Genomic DNA, 19,984 nt, shown 5'->3' on the forward strand with positions numbered 1-19,984 from the left:
TTAGCATCCTACCTAACCATGTTTCCTATTTTAAAGTCTCAATTCACTGATCTTACAGAAGATAAATTTAATCTCATAACTCGCAAACTTTTGTACCCATATGACTATTTGAACTCTTTCGATAAATTCACAGAAACAGAAATCCCTGATTTTCCCCAGTTTTATAACAAATTAAATGACGAAAGTGTAAGTCACAAAGATTACGTGCACACCTCTAGAATTTGGGAGGAATTTTCAATAAAAAATCTTGGCGAATACTCTGATTTGTATCTAAAAATTGATGTTCTTCTTCTGGCGGATGTTTTTGAAGAATTTCGTTCAAATTGTTATAATACATACGGTCTTGACCCAGCTCACTACTTCACACTTCCTGGTTATACCTGGGATGCAATGCTCAAATGCACTGATGTTACTTTAGAATTATTGACTGATGTAGATATGTTAATGTTTTTTGAACGCGGCATTAGAGGAGGACTTAGTCAATGTTCAAAACGTTATTCAAAGGCAAACAATAAATATATGTGCAATTACGATTCAACTAAGCCGTCTAAATTCTTGATTTATAATGATATTAATAATCAATATGGGTGGGCAATGTGCCAATTTCTACCACAAAATAGTTTTGAGTGGCTGGAAAATACGGCAGATTTTAAAGTAGAAGATGTGTCTGATGAGTCACCTATTGGTTATATCCTTGAAGTAGATCTGGAATATCCGAAAGAATTACATAATCTACACAATCAACTCCCCTTCTGTTCAGAACGCAGTGTACCGCCTGGATCAAAAGAAGAAAAATTGTTGGCTACTTTAAAAGATAAAGTTAAATATATCATTCATTACCGAAACTTGAAGCAAGCAATGGAGCATGGTCTAAATCTTACTAAAATTCACAGAGTTCTCAGTTTTAGGTAGTCTCCTTGGCTCAAACCGTACATTGAACTCAACACACGACTTCGAACTTTATCAAAAAATGACTTTGAAAAACATTTGTTTAAACTGATGAACAATGCTGTGTTTGGCAAAACAATGGAAAACGTTCGTAAATATAGCATTGTGAAACTAGTAACACAATGGTCAGGTCGGTATGGAGCTGAATCGCTAATTGCAAAGCCAGAATTTAAAGCGTCAACTGTTTTTAATGAGAATCTTGTAGCCATTGAACTTAATAAATCTGAAATTTACTTCAATAAACCGATATATGTAGGTATGTGTATTTTGGATTTGGCAAAAACCACTATATATGATTTCCACTATAATTATATGATTCCTGAATTTGGTTTCAACTGTTCATTGTGTTATACGGATACAGATTCCCTTATATATGAAATAGAATGTTACGATTTCTACGAAGTAATTAAACGTGATTGTCGCAATCGCTTTGATACTAGTGATTATCCTTCTAATAACATTTTTGGAATACCCCTCGTAAACAAAAAAGTATTAGGCCTTATGAAAGATGAGAATAATGGGAAAATTATGACCGAATTCGTTGGTTTACGCTCAAAAATGTATGCAATTCGCGTGGCGGGTGAAGATAAAATGAAAAAATCTAAAGGTGTTAAAAGTCAAATTGTAAAAAATAGATTATCATTCGATGATTTTGTAGACTGTTTAAAAAATAACACTCGAAAAGAAGTAAAGCAAAATCTCATACAATCTCAGAAACATAAGGTGAGCTCAGTAAGACAACTCAAAATTGCCTTGAGCGCTAATGATGATAAGAGGTACATGATAAAAGATACTTTCGAAACTCTTGCATGGGGTCATCATAGTATTATGGATGTAGATATAAGTGATAACGTAGCAAATAAGGAAATATTGTAAACTATACTATGTATGAGAATGTTCTTTAAATTTAAAATATGAATTATATCCACTATTGTAATATACTTAATTAATTCAATAAATAAATTTCTTATTATATGGTAATATTGGTTTTCTTGCTTTGAAGCTTCAATTACCCTTCACTTCTTTCAACTGATATTGGATAAATATCAAGTTTTCCTTTCTCAAATTATCAATTGGATATAGCACCGAGGTACATTGACCAGATAAGTGATCATCAAAGAGAAGGCATTGAATTAGGCATTTACCGCATACGTGTGTATTTGAAAACTGACTGGCGTATATTGTAGTACTTATTAATCTAACTTAAGTGGAGCTATAATATAAATTTAAATATCAATATTTTAGCACCCAACCAATTCGAACTCAATCCTTCTACATTAAACTTTTACATATCATTAACAGACACAACGCCATCTATTGAGATGAAAAATCACTGCCAATATCCATAGTGAGTAAAAATCTTGAAAAGCTATTTCACAATATAAGGTAATATTATGTAATGAGCTTTTTAATTTAATTATTAACAACTCCGCATATTATGCAATTCGTTAGGAAAAAGCCTATGACGTCATCCCAAAAATCCAAGATGGCGGCGAATGTAAAAATCGGAAGCCCCTTTAAAAATACATGGGATTTTGGCGCAGAACCCGCATAGCTATACTACTTTCGTTCTAAAAATAATTCAAATTTTCCATGGGGCAGCGTTGGCCCTGATTGCCTAGGAATGAATATTTCGAAACATGGTTGTTTCTAGTGTTTGTCGAAGAGCCTTTTTCTATTCCAGTGCCAGGCAACTAACAACAAAAAATGATTTTCGATATTTATTGTTGGGAGCATATACTCATGTGTGTTTTTAGGTGAGGTTGTTTCCCTCCTTTGAAGCGCTGGTGTTTGAAGACGGAAGCTATGGTTATCTAGACGTTCAGTTTTGAAAACTTCCTAGAATGGACAGGGAATCCACCTCTCTCTAATAATGAATAGAGATGAAATCATGAATTCTATATCCATCATAGAAACGTTGCTCGCAACCATTAACGCTGTTAGTAACTTCAAAGCATCTAAATGTACCTCCATTCACCAAAATGGATGCTTCCTTTCTTGAAGTTTAGATGTCAGCTAGATAGTGAACGCAAGCAACCACTTCATTAAATTAAAAAGTAATGACGTCTAAATACCAGTGAGGCAAATGCATTTGTGAAGTCCCCAAACGGAACTGCATGAGTATGTATGAATATTCAGCCCTTGATCCACAGCAAAATAATACCCTGCTTTGTGGAGAAGTCACTAGGTCACATGGAAATGCCTTTCGTTGATGGATGCATATGTAAGGACGTGCAGACTTCTATTTCAGCGTGTGGTGCAACCTGATAAAGTTATGCGCAATCAAGTTGACACACATAGAATGTTCCCTGACTTTCAGTAATTACTTTAGACCCATTAGCGATATATCTGAGCGTAATGATGAGCCGCAGAAAATCCCATGAATGAATTATGTTTCGCTTAAAGCATTTTAAGTTTAGAAATTAATGCATAATTAGTGTACCGACATCCATAAAAGGTCCAAGGACAACATATCACGCAATAATTATACACAAAGATAACTCCAGAAAGATTATGCAAACTTCTACAGTTCTTAAATGGTAAAGATAGCTCCGAGCCTTTTGGTTTTCCTCCACTAATTGAAAATTCATTTTTGTTCTATTTACAGCGCACAAGTACGTCTCTGTGGGGTGAATGGATGGGAGTTCTACATGGGGATGAAATCGAATACATTTTCGGTCAGCCACTGAATCAGTCACTCCAATACAGACAGCGGGAACGAGATTTAAGCCAAAGAATGGTACATGCTGTTAGCGAATTTGCTCGAACAGGGTAAGTACTCAGTGAAGCAAATGTAGGGATTCTATGTATGCATTAATAATTAAGATTTTAATTTGTTGAGAATCGCCTGGCGCCTTATAGACTAGCTCGACTACTAGACCAGATTGGAAAGGAATCCAAGATTTCTTGGGTTCCTTAAACATTCCTAATCAAATAATAATGGAAATGAAAATCTGCTTTAGCCCCCGCCTGCCGGCGAATCTGCAAGGGTTAATTTAATAATTTATGTTTACTATTTATGTTTATAGACGTGTATGCGTTTTAGTCCTGGAAAGAGTTTATCTTTAGATCCTGAGAAAATACGAATCTTCATCTTCACTTTAGATATTTAGTGTCCTGTTCCTCTTCTGAATGTGAATTTAACTTTCATGATTATATGCAAATTCCAATGTCTTCCTCCGTTTATGGAGCAGATGCCAGGAAACAGAGCGAGTCCTCTAAATTTAGAGCAACACAACTGCGGTTGTCTATTTTATAAATTCTTCCCTCACCCACTGCAAAAGCTGCCATAGCAAAACTGTAATCCGACTGTAAACATCCACTGAATAGATAAATAGCTTTATCTTCTTTTGGCTTTCACTTCCTTGATCCTTAACTTCTTAATTCCGAACAGCTGAAGTTCGATAAATGCTTGGAGTTGCTTTGATGAAGATGTAGTCGTTGGTATTTTATTCTAGACTTTTAAAATGGAAATTTGTAACGTTGTCTTTGTTTTGAATGTTATTTAATAAACAAAATAATTAACAAATTTTAGAGATATTACCGACGAATATCTAATATATGATGTCTGTTTGTAAAGTAGGTTTCTCAATGGTTTTAATGGCCTGAGAGTTGGAGCCTAAGAATACACTGAAAGCTCTCCCTGTTTAGCTAAACAGGCGACTAAACGGGATAGAAAACTCGCAAATTTTGAAACTTTACTGTTACCCCTTAATAACGGACCATGATTGGTTCTTGGAATATACGCATGCTCCTCGACAATGGTATCGAAGGTCGTCGAGAGACAGATTCCAACGAAATAAGCTGGACATACTGGGCCTGAGCGATGAAAAATTGTGACTCGGGAGAGTACTCTTCTCTCTCTCTCTTTTTTTGGGAGTAGGGACTTGAAATGCATTTGCCCATAAAGTGCCGGACTACGGTCTCAGCAGACTAGCGGTTAAAACACTCCCCGGAGCTTCCAGGGCTCTGACCCGGAACCGTTTGACCCATTACCTCAGGCCAGGCCCATTCAGTATAGGAGCAAAACCCCGTGGATTCAGGGAGCCTTAACTACTCTGGTATCTCCCCTATGCATCTCTCCATTTTTAAGGTTTTGTTTGCAATGTGGGATTTTTGTAATTTGTAATTTTTGTAAGTCCAACGACCCTTTTCTGACTGGTCCCATCGCTGTTGCCATCTGCTTATGGATGTCTCCCTTTCGGCTTTTTTGTCCTGAGATAAGGGAGAGATGGACCTGGTGTTATAAATGTACATCATGTCGGTTGCCAAGATGTCAATCGGCATCGTTTCCGAGATGACGAACGCTGAATTCTCTGAGACGGTCCTGAAGGCACAATACACCCTTAATGATGTTCTTCTGTAAACCGTACTCAGTTTATGTGTATTGCCTAAAGCCTGCAGTGCTTTTCCCCAAACTGGGACTGCATACAGCATGATAAAGCTCACCACCCCCTTCACCGCGGTCCTCCTTCGTTCGGCATCATCCTTGCCAGAGCCATACTCGTGGTTTATGCTCTTTTACAAGTATGCTCTAAGTGCTGCTTAAAATTAAGTCCTCCGTCTATCATCACCCCCAAGTATATTGATGGCCGGCTTGGAAGTGATGATACGATTCCCGATTCTAATGCAGGCGTAATTTCTTTTGCGGCCCTTAGTGATGAGGACCGCTTCCGTCTTTTCCTCCGCTAGTGCCAGCCCAGCACTCTCTAACCAAGCCTTAACAACACTGATTGCTTCGCTTGAGTACAACTCAGCATCGTCGAGATGCTTTGCGACCAGAACCAGTGCTATATCATCGGCGTAACCCACCACCGTGGCCTCCTCCGGAACCGGAAGGTTAAGTAGATCATTATAAATGATGTTCCACAGTAGTGGGCCCAGTACAGAGCCCTGTGGGACACATGCGGAGACAACGTACTCTTTGGATCCATCATCGGTATAATACCAGAGTGCCACCTCTTTCAAGTAGCCATCGATAATAGTGGCGAAGTAGGTGGGAACACCAATCGTCGCTAGAGACTTTCGTATAAGGTTCCAATTGGCCGAGTTGAATGCATTCCTCACATCCAGGATCACCACCACATAATATTTGCTGGTGCAACCTTTTCCGTGAATTGCATGTTCGGCCAAGCCAGCAACCATTTTGATGGCATCAATGGTTGATTTGGCTTTACGTAACCCATACTGCCTATCTGAAAGGCTCCCTTGGCTCTCGACGACTGGAAGTAATCTATTATAAATGGCCCGCTCCAACATTTTCCCCATAGTTTCTAGAAGCCATATGGGTCTATAGAAGGACGATCCCCCTGGAGGTTTGCCAGCCTTAGGCAATAGCACCAAAATTGAGTAAAACCTCGCTTAAGTTTATCTCTGAGTTATAAAAGTTGGTAGTAATATAAAATATATTATAATATGAAGCATATTATCCCCAAGTTTGATCAAAATCATATTATTAGCAACAAAGTTACAGTAGCTCAAAGTTGTCTTCACCGTGTAAATTTACAACCCGAAGTACTAAATCTGACATACTAAATGCAGATACATAACGGGCTACGTACAAATGGGATAGTTCTACACTCAAATATACTCACACAAGAAGCAAACAAAACCTTTCATACTCGAAGCGCCTAGCTTCCGGTTTCCCGACTTGTTCGTCTTAAGATTGCCTTAAGTGTAACGTGCCACTGGGCTCCACGTGTCTTCGCTCTACAGCTTAGCCTCAATTATGGTGCCCGAGGACCCAAGACACTCTTCCATCCTGCAGAAGAAAAAGGTTTGGCAGGCATCATCATCATGTCTTTACAATAAATACAGTCAGACGATCGTGATTTCCCGATTGTGTGCCGGTAAGAGCCCATATTTCAGAACCGCAAAGGAGGAGGGACCGAACCGCGCTCATCACCAGGCGACGCCTGCTGGATAAGGGACCTCCAACTTTGGACTTCAGCCGGCAAATTGAGAACATTCTAGCCGCAGTCTTGTCTGCGGCTAGAATGTACTCGAAGAAGCTCATCTTCGTGTCTATCATAATTCCGAAGTATTTCACTGCCAGCTTCGTCAAAGCCATGGCTTCATCAACCTGAGTAGAGAGGACTGTGGGAATCCTCTCCTTGGTCAGCATAACGACTTTAGTTTTCTCCAGAGCTAGGAAGAATCCATGCTCAGTCACCCATCTACTTACTCGCCGCATCAACATTCCTAGTGTGCGCTGAGCTTGCTTAACCGTGCGTGCGGTAACCGCGATTCATCAGGCATCTCGAGTCGTAAAAAGCTATCGTATAAGGCGTTCCAAAGGTCCGAACCAAGGATAGATCTCTCAGCCGCCTCCGATGTTACTTAATTTTGCGCTGTCTTTTCCGGATCTCGTAGAATAGGGCACGATCCTTTAAATAGTCCCTCAACATCCGCAATAGCCTGGAGTATGGAAACGATTCTCCAATGCCTCAAGCATGTCGTACCAGCTCACAGAATTAAAGGCGTTTCTTACGTCGAGAGTCACAAGGAGCGCCACTCGCCGACAGTCACGACTGTGTGTGTTAAGTGAATGTACATTGAGACCTCTTTTCCAAAGTGCAGATTTTGCTAGCTTCGGTACGGGTAGCCACATTTGGGTTTTACTCCGTACTGTCATTGCTCTTAAATTAAAAGGAGAACCTCGTCTGTTATAGATAGTTCGTTATTAATCTTTTTTATTATGTACAAACATAACCTTTGGTTACATAGAGATTAGTACAAGCTGCAGTTTCGGGCCAAAATCTAACTATGTCCTAGAACCCCCTGTTGATAAACACAGTAGTTCCATTGGACAAAAGCGCAGAAACTACCCTCGGCTGAAGTTGCTACGCCTTTCCTAAAGTAGTGTCACCGGCATGAAGCTAGAATCATATCAATCATCATCAATCATATCATAACATATGCCTCAGTAAGTTTTTTTGACCACCTCCTCAATCGCATCAATTGTGGTTCGCCCCGCTCTAAAACTATATTCTGTTGGTAAGAAGTCTCCCGTAGCACATATTGCGTGCGTCAGTCGTGACTTGAAGAGCTTCTCAAGCAGCTTGCCAGCTATGTCGAACATACTGAGTGGACGATACACTGACGGCGCCTCTGGATCGCCTTTGCCCTTGCTTAGCAGCACAAGTCTCGCAGACTTCCAGCGGGAGGGCAAAACATTCCCCGTCAAGCGTGCGTTAAATGCGTCGAGTAGCAAGATCGGCTTGTAAATATAAATTTAAGTTTCAAAACTTCACTGGGAATACCGTCCGGTCCTAGTGCTCTTTTGTCCTTCATGGACCGGATCGCCTGCTCTAGTTCCTTTGCAGTGAAGGGTTAGCATTCTTTAGTACTCACTCCTTTATTGATAGCGTCACTTCAGATTGGGTGGACAGGAAAAAGGGCCTACACGATTTCTTCCATCTTAACTGCTTCCATAGAATAGGGCGGCCGATGGGCAGTGAGTTTTTTTTTTTTTGGAAATTAGCTTATGGCTGTCTGTTTACGTCGTTGATTAGCTCCTGCCAGCAGAGTGCCTGCTTGTTGATTTCATAGCGAAGTTCCTTTTTCCCACTCTTATACTCTGCGGTTCTAAGTGTCACCTCGTCTTGGCTTTTTGCGCGTTGAACAATCCGGCGAAGTCTGAGGTAATTTCTCGGTAGCCTTGCAATTTCGGCGGTCCACCAGTACACGGATAATTTTCCAGGATGCAGTTTCCTTTTGGGACCCGATGCATTGCAGGCTGTGGTAATAAGGCTTATTATTGAATGAACTAGCAATTCAGTTGAAGTTCTTTTGTCTCCACCTGGGTCTTGTCTCTCATTTACCCCTCTTGAGAGAGGTTCGACAAATTTTGCCTCATCGATTTTCCCGATGTTCCACCCTGTAAGTGCTTGCCGGACGGCAGAACATTGGGAAGAGCCGTTTCTCACTTTGAAGGAAATGTACTGATGATCACTGCCCGTGAAATCTTCCAGTACCTTCCATCGTTGCACTGCTGAGACTAACGACTCCGTAGCAAAAGTCACATCAGGGATAGCGCCCTTGCAACCAGGACGTCGGAATGTCGGAGTTCTACCGATATTTAGGACAATGGGTCCTGTCATGGGTCCTGCCATCTCCAAAATCTGTGTTCCTCGAGTGCCTTGACGTTAAACTAAGTCTCTTCCGACTAGAATTCTCGCAATTTTTCTTGCTGAGAAAGTAAGTCCCCCTGTGGAGTACGAGCTTTGACCATATAGCGAGGCGTGTCGAGCGGAACAGTTTTTATAAGTTGAAATAGGGTCAGATAGCTGCCAACAACTGTGATCGGATTTCATGGTCGTAGCCGCTATCGGTTGTGATTTTCGACTCCAGATAGGAGAAATGATTAACTGTCCCAAAGTTGTAGTCTCTTATCTTTATTATTCCCGTTTGACCAGTGCGATTTGATATTGTTGCTTCTTTCGTTTTTGACGCTGACATTGCCACCATATATTTAGTCTTGCCTTCATTAATATACTGGCGAAGATCTCGCGCCGCCTTCGTCGTTCTTCGTATGATGACACAAGTGAAGTTACAAGTGAAGTCGGAACGTCCTAAGTAAGCTCAAAGCTTAACTTACTTTCAAACTTTCTTTTCGAAATTATTTTAAGCTTTTACTTACAAACAATATTCAATTTCGAAAAAGCTTATCAACATTTGTCTTAGCTATCTTTATATTTACTTTCAGGAAACCAATGATAGATGGCGAACTGTGGCCGGTATATAATAAAGAAAATCCAATTTACTACATTTTTAATGCGGAAGGCGAGGAAAATAAGAAAGTTGAAAAGTTTGGACGAGGACCAATGGCGACTGCATGCGCATTTTGGAATGATTATCTTCCGAGACTGAGAAGTTGGGCTGGTAAGTAATTCTGCAGTTGGAATAGGGTGTTTACTTTTTGTGCAGACTCTCATTGCGATAAAATTCTCGTAACTGATAGTCGGTAAAATAACCAAATAAACGCAAAATGGTATACAATTGCCCTATTATTTATGTTGGAGTAGATTTATGTTGGTCTGAGTTACTTCTGAATTTGAATTGAAAAAACAAAAGGGAACTGAAGGATCAGATTGTTCGCGATAGCATTAAAATTAATTTTAACAACTTCTTCATTCGACGCGCCTATATCACACTAGCAGATGATGCGTTTGCTATGTTTTATTGAATGTTTATTGATCTTTTTTTGACTTTATAGTTCTGCTCGTGGTTTTCCAAATCAAACGGGAGCTACTTACTTCCTTCGTCAGTATATAGCCAACCTCTCGAAATATATACGTATGCATATGCACAATAAAAAAATTTGTGTAAGATAAGGAGAAGGTACTTAAAGTTTTGTGTAAAATAAAACCTCATAGAAATCGCTTTATAGTCTGTCTGTCTGTCTGTATGCCTGTCAGCCTTATATCTCAGAAACGGTTACTCCTATTGATACGAAATTCTGTAGAAAGATGGGACCTGTGAATTCCATCACATGAAACATAGCGCCACGTTGAATTTGAAGGGGGGGGGGACTTTTTCACTAAGTATAGTCATGTGGGATATCAAATAAAAGGTCTCGATTAGTACTTTCCGAAACCGATATTAGTTTTGACATTAGTTACAAAGGGCAGACGCGTTTTCAAAAACTACCCAACCCAAATATCTGAAAAGAAACATACCATAGTGTGCATGGGCACATAGTATCTAGACATGAAAATACGGATATCTGTTTAAATAAAGTTATAACAGCATATTTTACCATATTAATTATAAATATATTTTCTAGAAATTAATTGGGTATTACCTTTAAATTTATCCTTGAATCATCGACTTGCAGTAATATAGATTATACCATAGAGCATGATGCTACCAAATTTGGTGGAAATCGCACTATTACTAACAAAGTTATAATAGGTCAAAGTTGTCATTTGCATGCATGAGTTAGGTACAAATGGGACAAATTTCTACTTAAATATGCTTATATAAGCAATAAACAAAACCTTTCATACCTGAAGCGTTTCTTCCGATTTCCGTTGTTTAATATAGTGTGTGATGTGTCATAATAGTGAACATAATATATAGCCCTGATTATACTTGTGAAGACGGTGGAATTCGCAATCAGTGTCAAAAAATAACCGGGTAAGTGTCCAAAAAAGAAAAAATAACAAGTTAACTGAGGATACAAGTCGTTGATAGTCTTCTTGTTCTTCTTTTTCTTCAGCCTTTGTCCCGTTCACAAACAGGGTCGGCTCGTCGTGATCGGCTTCGCCATTTGGCTCTATCGAATGCCTGGTCTGGGTGCAATCTCGAGGCTTTCAAATCCCCATCTAGCGTATCAAGCCACCGTTGTTTAGGTCTGCATTTTGATCGTTTACCATCGACTTCGATGCTCAGACCAATCTTGGCAAGTGAATTCTCGTTTGCACGTATTGCGTGACCATACCATCGAAGACGCCTCTCTCGCAACTTTTCCACGATCGGTGCAACCCCATAACGATCGCGTATATCCTCATTTCGAATGTGATCTAAACGTGTGACGCCACTAGTCCAACGTAACATCTTCGTGTCCATTACCGCAAGACGCCGTTCATTGTCTTTTATAGTCGGCCAACACTCAGGACCATAGAGAGCGACTGGACGGACGACATTGCGGTAAATTTTAGCTTTGAGACGTTCGTTGATACGTCGATCACAAAGAACTCCAGTTGTGGAACGCAACTTCATCCAGGTTGCGTTAATGCGTCAAGCAATTTCATAACGCAGTTCTCCATTGGCTGATAGCGTTGACCCGAGGTATTTAAATCGCTCAGTTCTGGGCAGATCACTGCCGCTGACAGTGATTGTGCCTGTTTCATGACGATCGGTCGTCAAAAATTCAGTTTTGTTTAAATTAAATCTGAGACCGTGTTGCATGAGGCGATCATTCCATTTTTGAACAAGTTGCTCGAGATCATTTTTCCTATCAGATGCTAGGAAAACATCATCTCCATAAAGCAGTGTGTAGGGCGCTGGACGTTGGATATATGGGACGTTGGACAAGAACAAAAAGGAGTGGTGAGAGGGCACTTCCTTGATGTACTCCAACAGAAACACGAAGCGGTTTTGATACACCCGCCATACTTCGAACTTTACTTTTCGGATCATGGTAGAGCAATTGAACCCAACGTACGAGTTCTTCTGGCACGAAGTGTTGTCGTAAAGCATACCAGATGAGTTCGTGTGGTACACGGTCAAACGCTTTCTCTAGATCCAGAAATGCAATGTAAAGAGGGCGATGCTTCTCACGGTGTTTCTCCATGAGTAACCGCGCAGCGTGTGTTGCGTCAGTAGTTCCGCAGTTCTTGACAAATCCGGCTTGATTCACGGTTATTTCAACGACTTCGCGAATACGGTTATCAAGAATGCGTTCAAAAATCTTCATCGTATGGGAAAGTAACCGGATCGGACGGTTAGTTGAACATTCTGCTGGACTACCTTTTTTTCCATATTGGAACAGTGGTACTTTCTTGCTAGTCAGATGGTGTTCTTCCTTCCTGAATAACCCGGTTAAAGAATTCACAGAGCCACAGTGTTGGGTCCCAGCTCTTCGCTTTCCAGAGTTCAGATGCGATGTCGTCAGGTCCTGTTGCTTTCCCAGATTTCATTTGTTTTATTGCCTCCTCGACTTCAGTTGCGCTGACTGGTGGAACTGCTCCAAATGTCGGCAATGATTGTGGAAGTGGGGGATGAGCAAATTCTTCAGTTGAAATCTGCTCGAAGTATTCTCGCCATCCATCCGTCGCGGATCGACGATCAGTAAGCAAAGTACCGTTCTTCTCATTAACGCAACAGAAGTGTTAGATATCCTGTGTGCGTTCATTACGGCTTTTAGCAAGCCGATACAGATCTCTCTCGCCATCCCGAATGTCCAGTTTATCGTAAAGATTTTTGAAATGGTTTGCTCGGGTGGCAGCGATCGCTTTCTTTGCTTCCCGGTTGGCATTCTTATAAATTTTCCAATTAGCAGGCGTTTTATCGTCGAGAAATTTGTGGTAGAGGCGTTTCTTTTCACGGATCTTCATTTCAACATCATCATTCCAAAGCCAAGTATCTCGGTTGATGTACCGCTTACCCGGCTTGGTGACCCCGAGGGTTGCAGAGGCCGCTTTGTGGATCGTGTCTTTCATTTGGTTCTATGATTCTTCCAAATTCGTAATGGTCGGCAATCGTATGAGTGAGACTGTTTCTTCTTTCTTCTCACCAAATCGCCACCATTTAATGTGCGGCGGGCCAGTGCGTCCCTCACGCTGTTTTATCGGTGGCTTAATTCGCAGGACGGCAATCAACGGCCGATGTTGAGGTGTGATGGTCTCATAGGGAACGACTTTGCAATCAGTGACAGTGGTAAAATGTTGGCGTCTTATGAGAATATAGTCGATAGTGATTTCCCAATTTGATTTCAGGTGGCCAAATTTGATGCATTCTCAGCCAATTCAATGTTGAGATCACTTTATAGAAATCAAGTAACAAAATGCCTTCCAGGCCCTTTTTACATAGTGGGGCTGGAATGCCTCGCCTGCATGTTTACCAATCACCAGCAACACAAGCTTCTTTCATTCCTCTTACGCTGCAATGCATGATCCGCACAACTTGGCAAACTTGTCCGCCTCGAATAGGTTTAGATGCGTCACGTTAAAATTTACGCAGTACAGGTTTGGTGTACCGTTCTTGGTATTAATACAATATTATAAAGTTGAAAGTACGAAATGCAAGGCCTGGCTTTTGGGACCTGCCTTTAATAAATAGTAGAAAAGGGACCAGCTTATTTTTTAAGGTTTTCTGTAAAACTGTCTGTCTGCCAGTCCGTCACACGCATTTTTCTCGGAGACCGTTATAGCGATTGACACAAAATTCGGTGGAAAGGTGGGAACTATGAACACTCACGTATATAGAGAGAGAGTTACATCCTTTTACGTCTAATCTAAGGGGGGTCCCCATACAGGCAAAAGAGGGTGTAGTTTTTTTTCCACAAATATAGCCATGTCGGGTATCAAATGAAAGGTCTCGGTTAGTACTTTCCAAAGCCGGTCTTTGTTTTGACATTTGTTAAAAAGGTGGATAGTACGGAGAGTTGAGAGTGATCATTTCTTTAAGGGAGCTGTTCTTAGAAACTACCCAACCGAAAAATCTGAAATAAAAATCAAGAGGCTGGGCACCGAAATACCTTCTATACTGATATCTGTTCAAATAAAGTTAATAATAGTATATTACTATAATTTTTATTAATTGGCTGCAAAACCCCCTTAAGTTCATCCTAGAATCGCGAAATGCAGTTATGTAAGCTATAATATAGAGCATGATCTTGCCAGGCTTGGGGGAAATCGCACCATTACTAACAAAGTTATAATACGTTGTTGCTTCAATCTCACCCGAAAGTGGATACTTTCACATGATATGTGCATATATTACGTGCCACGTACTAAGAAATACACAAAACCTTTCGTACTTGAAGCATCCAGCTCCCGGATTCCTGAATTGTTCTACATTATTGTCCAGCCGAACATATTACCCGATCATATTTTCTTATCTGCGTTGACTTTTCAAGGATCGTTTAAGCACCCTCGAGGGGTATATGTGCATTCTCTGTTTGTCCATTTGTGTTGTTCAATGAATGGAATAGAATTTCCGATAAATAAATGCTGTCTCCTAGTTTTGCTGCTACAATTTTCAAAATTATAATTCTAAGATAATATAATATAATATATTCGTGAGCCAATCTACAAAGCCGTATGTATGAGATCTCCAATCTCTGTCTAACTACGTTGTTGGTAAACATTTCTTGATAGATACTGTAAATGCGGAGTTAATACTATATTTTTCTCCATCATATATTGATGTTTTTGGATAAACTTTTTTTTTTATTTGAGGCATCCGAAATAATAATAATAAAATCCCATCTCGCAAACTTTCAAACATAAAAACAAGTCAATCTTTACCATACGTTTCCTTCTGCGCCACAAAATTTACTTTTCCCAAGAAATACGAAGCGCCAAATTTCCAAAAACTAGCCCGTGCGAATACCCTCTAATATAATATCTTTAGATTGATTTGCTGCCAAAAATATACAACACAACCTGACCATTCATCATAAAATGACGAAATGAGTCCGGAAAACATGTTTACAAACAGTAGGAAGCAGCAGTCGACCGGGATTAATGGTTCATAGGAAATCACACCTGTGCAATCCAAATTTTTGAAAACATGTCGTCAAATACAATCTTTAGCTGGAATAGAGAATATGAATGAGATTTGGGTATTTTTGCTCCTAATCCCCACAAATAAACGCTAATTGCCGCCGCGGTTTACAGTGTTTATTCTCGTCTCTGCATATAGCAAAATTTATTTCACGTGCTTCAGAACCAAAAACCAATATTTTGAATGTACGTCGGTATGTAAACCCCTGGAAAGAGGTCTTGAAAGTTCAAAGAAATCGCAACTAGACATCTTGAGTGGTGAAGATATTTTTATTTGCTACCATCATCTGGGGAATAGAGACATCATCATATGTATTCCCAGACAAACATATGGGATTCCAAGAAATAATGGTCTAGATTAGTCAAGTTGGCACTGTTAGGTAGTTTGTTTGGTATTGGAGTTTATGGCGGTAATAATGGCAATAAATTGATTAACACGTTCACCTGAGTAACTGCAACTTTGCTGAACAATAAACTCAACTTTAAGCCAAACATGTTGTGATGCTCACGTTTTTGGAACGGATGTTTTGGAAGAAAACTTCTTAGAAAGGTTTATTGTCCGGTTCATTTGAACATTCATTTTCGTCACCGCCAAATGCGTTTCATAATTTATAGAGAAATTCATCACGAGCTGATTGTCCGCGGAAATCGAATGCTTGTTTATCAAACAGTGGATTTTCAGGTGATGCTTCTGGCGTCATTGGCGTCATAATAGAAATTTTATAGATTCGTAGCATGGGCTAACTACGCAGTTCTCACGAATATCCTCCTTCCTGAACTTTGCATAATGACGAATCTGCCCTGTTTTCCAGAACATTTTTGCATTATAGATGAAATTTGAAGGTTGTTTGTTTGCCAGTGCAAAGCCAACAATTTTGAAATTATTGGCTAACAGACCATTCGAGAGAAAGGAATCGACGTTGCCATTATTTGTGAACCCTATCGCAACTACGGTGCTGGTGTCTGGACCAGGGATCGGTAAAGCAGCGATATGGCCGTGCGGCGAGCAGGCCATTCAGGAAATTATGCAACGTCCGGGAGCTGGTTTCGGGAGAGCAAAGATGGGCGTCGTACAGAGCTCTTTGGTACGGGACGGACGACAGGCCCAATGAATACATCATTGCACCACAAGTCCTAAGTCACTTAATCCGTATGGATGAGGATGATCCAGCCCGGAAAGTCTATAAGGGAAATATTTTTGGTAGAAAAAGAAGGCGAGGCAGACCCTGTCTGAGATGGAGCGATGGCGTAGATCAGGACGCCAGACAGCTTTTCGGAATATCGAATTGGTGGACCTCGGTGCAAAACCGGGATGTCTGGAGTTTCCTATTAAGGCAGGCCTAGACCGCATACCGATTGTTGCGCCGTTGATGTTGATGAATAGTACTTTACTGTAATTTTTAGTAATTGGCTGCAAAATCCCCCTTAAGTTCATTCTAGCACCATGAAATTTTCATCATCATCTCTATCTCCACTGGAATATGATTTTGATTTCTTTTTTCAAAGTCCTAACAATAAATGCTTCGCAAAAGGAAGACTGGTAAAGAAATTATCCATCCAGATATTTATTCCGGATTCTTTATATGGTTCGACTAAAACTTTTACCACTCTTTTGCCTTGATTTACTTCGCGGTACCCGTAAATTTTCCGGTGTAAATTTGTCAATTTAAGGAATATAAATTTTCTGCATTGCATGTCCACCATACTTTGATGGCTTTGATGGTATATAATGAGTGAATCTACTTCGCCTTCTGTATGGATAAAGCTGATCATCGACTGTCAATCCGCGTTGATAAGTTAATATTCAATATAGAGCATATATCGCGAATAGGAGCTGCTTTGTCTTATTTGGTACGAGCTTTACGATTAACATATTCGCATCTTCAAACCGAATGAATCTTGCCATACTCCAAAATCGATTGAGGCCCATGGTAGCTGAATATAACGGATCAGAAGTTGTCTTCTGACATATCCAATGAATGGTCAGTGGTAGAGTTATTTGCAGCTGATACTACAAGTCCCAAGTAGGGGTGGAATACTTCTTCAAAAAGTACGCGTGGATCACGTCGGGGTCACCAATTTTGAGTAGATCTTGAGCTTTCCGCAAGTCTTTAACGCAACGCGGTTCGTCAAACCATTTCCTCAGGAGTACAGCTTGGTAGCGTTAAATATGCCTTCGATCGTAGCACGCTGTTAGATTTCGCAAAGCCCTTTTATAAAGGCTACAATTTGTTTTTTATGGATTAAAACCACACAGGGAAGTCAAACATAAAAACTTTATTTAATTTCATAATTTAAAATATAAAGCTAACAAAAACTTCACAACTTTTTAATCCTTTCTTTACTTAACTTAGAAATTAATTGTCACCATTCATTTCTCAAATTCAATTATTTTTCATTTCGAAAAATCAACGCCTACTCCGTCACGGCGAACACCGGTGGTGGCCACTGTCAATCGAATTAACAACATTCGAAATAAATTTGTTGTTGCTAGCCCCGCTGCGCCACAAGTTCTCTTCTGCTTGGAGGCCATATTTGCAAGTTACGGTGACTAACCATTTCATCCAGAAAACGAGGAACCCCGCCGAATGTAATGCGGTTAAGAACCATTTTGAAGTGCTCTTTTCATCTCTTCAATTGTTCATTATCGTGGATGAGAAGTCGGCCGTTGACGTCCTTCACAGGACCATCGAAAGATTTGCGATCACATCTAAGGTTTTTTGTAATTCCTGAAGTCATTGCGATTTGCGGCATCTTCCGCTTCCTTGACCAGCGCAATAGCAAATTCTCTCTTGTCACGGCGTACACTACGCTGGCATTTTGCTCGGTATCGGAGTTCGAACGCTTCACGCTCGTCATCACTCGAAGCAGTCAGTTTAACCTTCAATACCTTCTGTTCATTGATCCGCTTCCGCTACTCCGAAATCAGTCAGATCTTGTAACGCCTCTTCGGGACATGGCCAACGACCTGCACAACACCCGAGAAAAAAACATTTTTAATGGCGGCCCAATGTTCATCGATATTCTCAGTTGGGTATACTGAGTAACCTGCCGTCCGATCAGGAAAGTAGCTTTCCTACTGTCGAGCGAAAACTGGGTCATACTTACTACTGACCACAAAGTGGTCAATTTGATTTCTCGCACGGTATCAGTTGAAACCCGACTGACCTTATGACAGGCTCTGTGCACGAACATTGTGCCAATGACAAAATGATGATTACTGTCGGCAAGACGATTCTTCCTCATCACATGTCCGAACAAGGTGTTCTCAGAGCCCATCTTGGTATTCAGACCACCTTTAGAATGCGTCTTCTGAACTGTGGATAATTGCTAGTAGAAATAATCCTTCTCTATATCGTAAATCTTTGATGGTGCATAGTATTGTACAGAAACCGACACCCAGGTTAAGAAAATCCTCTTTGCGGTGGTCGCCAGAAACAACCTGATACCTAGAGTACAAAGGTGTTCCCTTCAGAGTCCACTATATTACTTCACTAAGGGCTTTCTTGATAATAGCATCATCATCAACGGCGCAGCAGCCGGTGTTTGGTTTTGCTGCTGATGTCCAATATTTCGATATTCATAAGAATTCGAAATATTACTTGTTAAGAACCCAAGTCTTCACGGAATACACGAGAACTGGCAAGATGATTCTCTTGTAGAGTAAGAACTTTGATCCTATGGTGAGACGATTCGAGGGAAACAGTTTTGTAAGCTGAAACACGCCCCCAACTAGATGAAGGCATCTCGCCTTGTTCCCCCCATAAAGTTGCTACTCTCAACATAGGCCAGCAGCTGGGTGAACTTGAAGAGAATAGTGCCCTTGGCATTCACATCATCATCTCAAATCACTTTTTCGAAGATCAGGTTAAAAAGGATGCATGATACGACATCCCCTTGTTTTAAACTGTAGGTTATGGAAAGGATTGATCTCGCAGCTTTAATCTAGTCTTAGTTTGAGCGTGTCGTGCTAGGTCGGAGAAACCCCTGACACCCATATAGCGGATGGTGATACCCTTATAAACGCTGCCCTGTATGATACCCTCTTTTTAAGGCCTTACTAAAATCAATTCAATGTCTATCTGCCTGTCTGTCACATCCGATTTACTCGGGAACGGCTGAACCAGTTGTCACGAAATTTGGCGAGAAGCCCTTTTCATATGGCATCTAGTGGCACTATTTTGTATTGAGTTTGAGGGGGGTTCCCATACATTCGGAAGGGGTTGTAGATTTTTCTGCATCGAGTATGGTGATGAGGGGTATCAGCTGAAAGGGATCAATTAGTACTTTTCGAAACTGATCTTATTTCTGACAATGGGTGAAATATAAGGGGTGAGGGCCTTAAGCCAATGAAATGTACGGACCGTTTCATCCATTTTTGGTGGTGGTGGCATTTGGACAATAGACCTGTTCGTTATTACAGCTTTTTCGCTCGACGCAAGTTGTGACGAGTCACTGCAGTTGCTCGGGTTCTTTGGGATTACTACATTGCCCTTCCTCAGGCTTTCCGATTTTTATTTGCGCACTGGGGTCAAATAACACTTTTGACGTAGTTCTGAAGATTATTTGTAGACCAATCGTCTCCTCCAAAAAATTACTCTGGAAGACACATGTCGGAAACACTTGTCGAAAAGCCACGAGGGCTCTGATGACTTGCAGATCCATAGCAGGAAAAAAATGGGGTTGCAGCCCGAAGATACTACTTTGGATATATACTGCAATAGTAAGGCCAATGATTACCTATGGAGCGGTAATCTGGGCACAAAGAACCGAACTCAGCACACAAGCCAGGGAATTACATA

General features: G+C 40.6%; 1 protein-coding gene across 1 annotated transcript in view; it reads left to right on the forward strand.

Moving 5' to 3' along the window:
- Positions 1–19,984, forward strand: part of LOC119651295 (acetylcholinesterase) — a 220,905-nt gene that overhangs the window by 187,990 nt on the left and 12,931 nt on the right. The window contains exons 8-9 of the mRNA XM_038054816.1: positions 3,557–3,720; positions 9,656–9,831. Of these exons, the coding sequence (XP_037910744.1) occupies positions 3,557–3,720; positions 9,656–9,831 (340 nt within the window). The remainder of the gene's footprint in view (positions 1–3,556; positions 3,721–9,655; positions 9,832–19,984) is intronic.

Source organism: Hermetia illucens, chromosome 3 (genome assembly GCF_905115235.1).
Source record: "Hermetia illucens chromosome 3, iHerIll2.2.curated.20191125, whole genome shotgun sequence".
Lineage (NCBI taxonomy): Eukaryota > Metazoa > Arthropoda > Insecta > Diptera > Stratiomyidae > Hermetia > Hermetia illucens.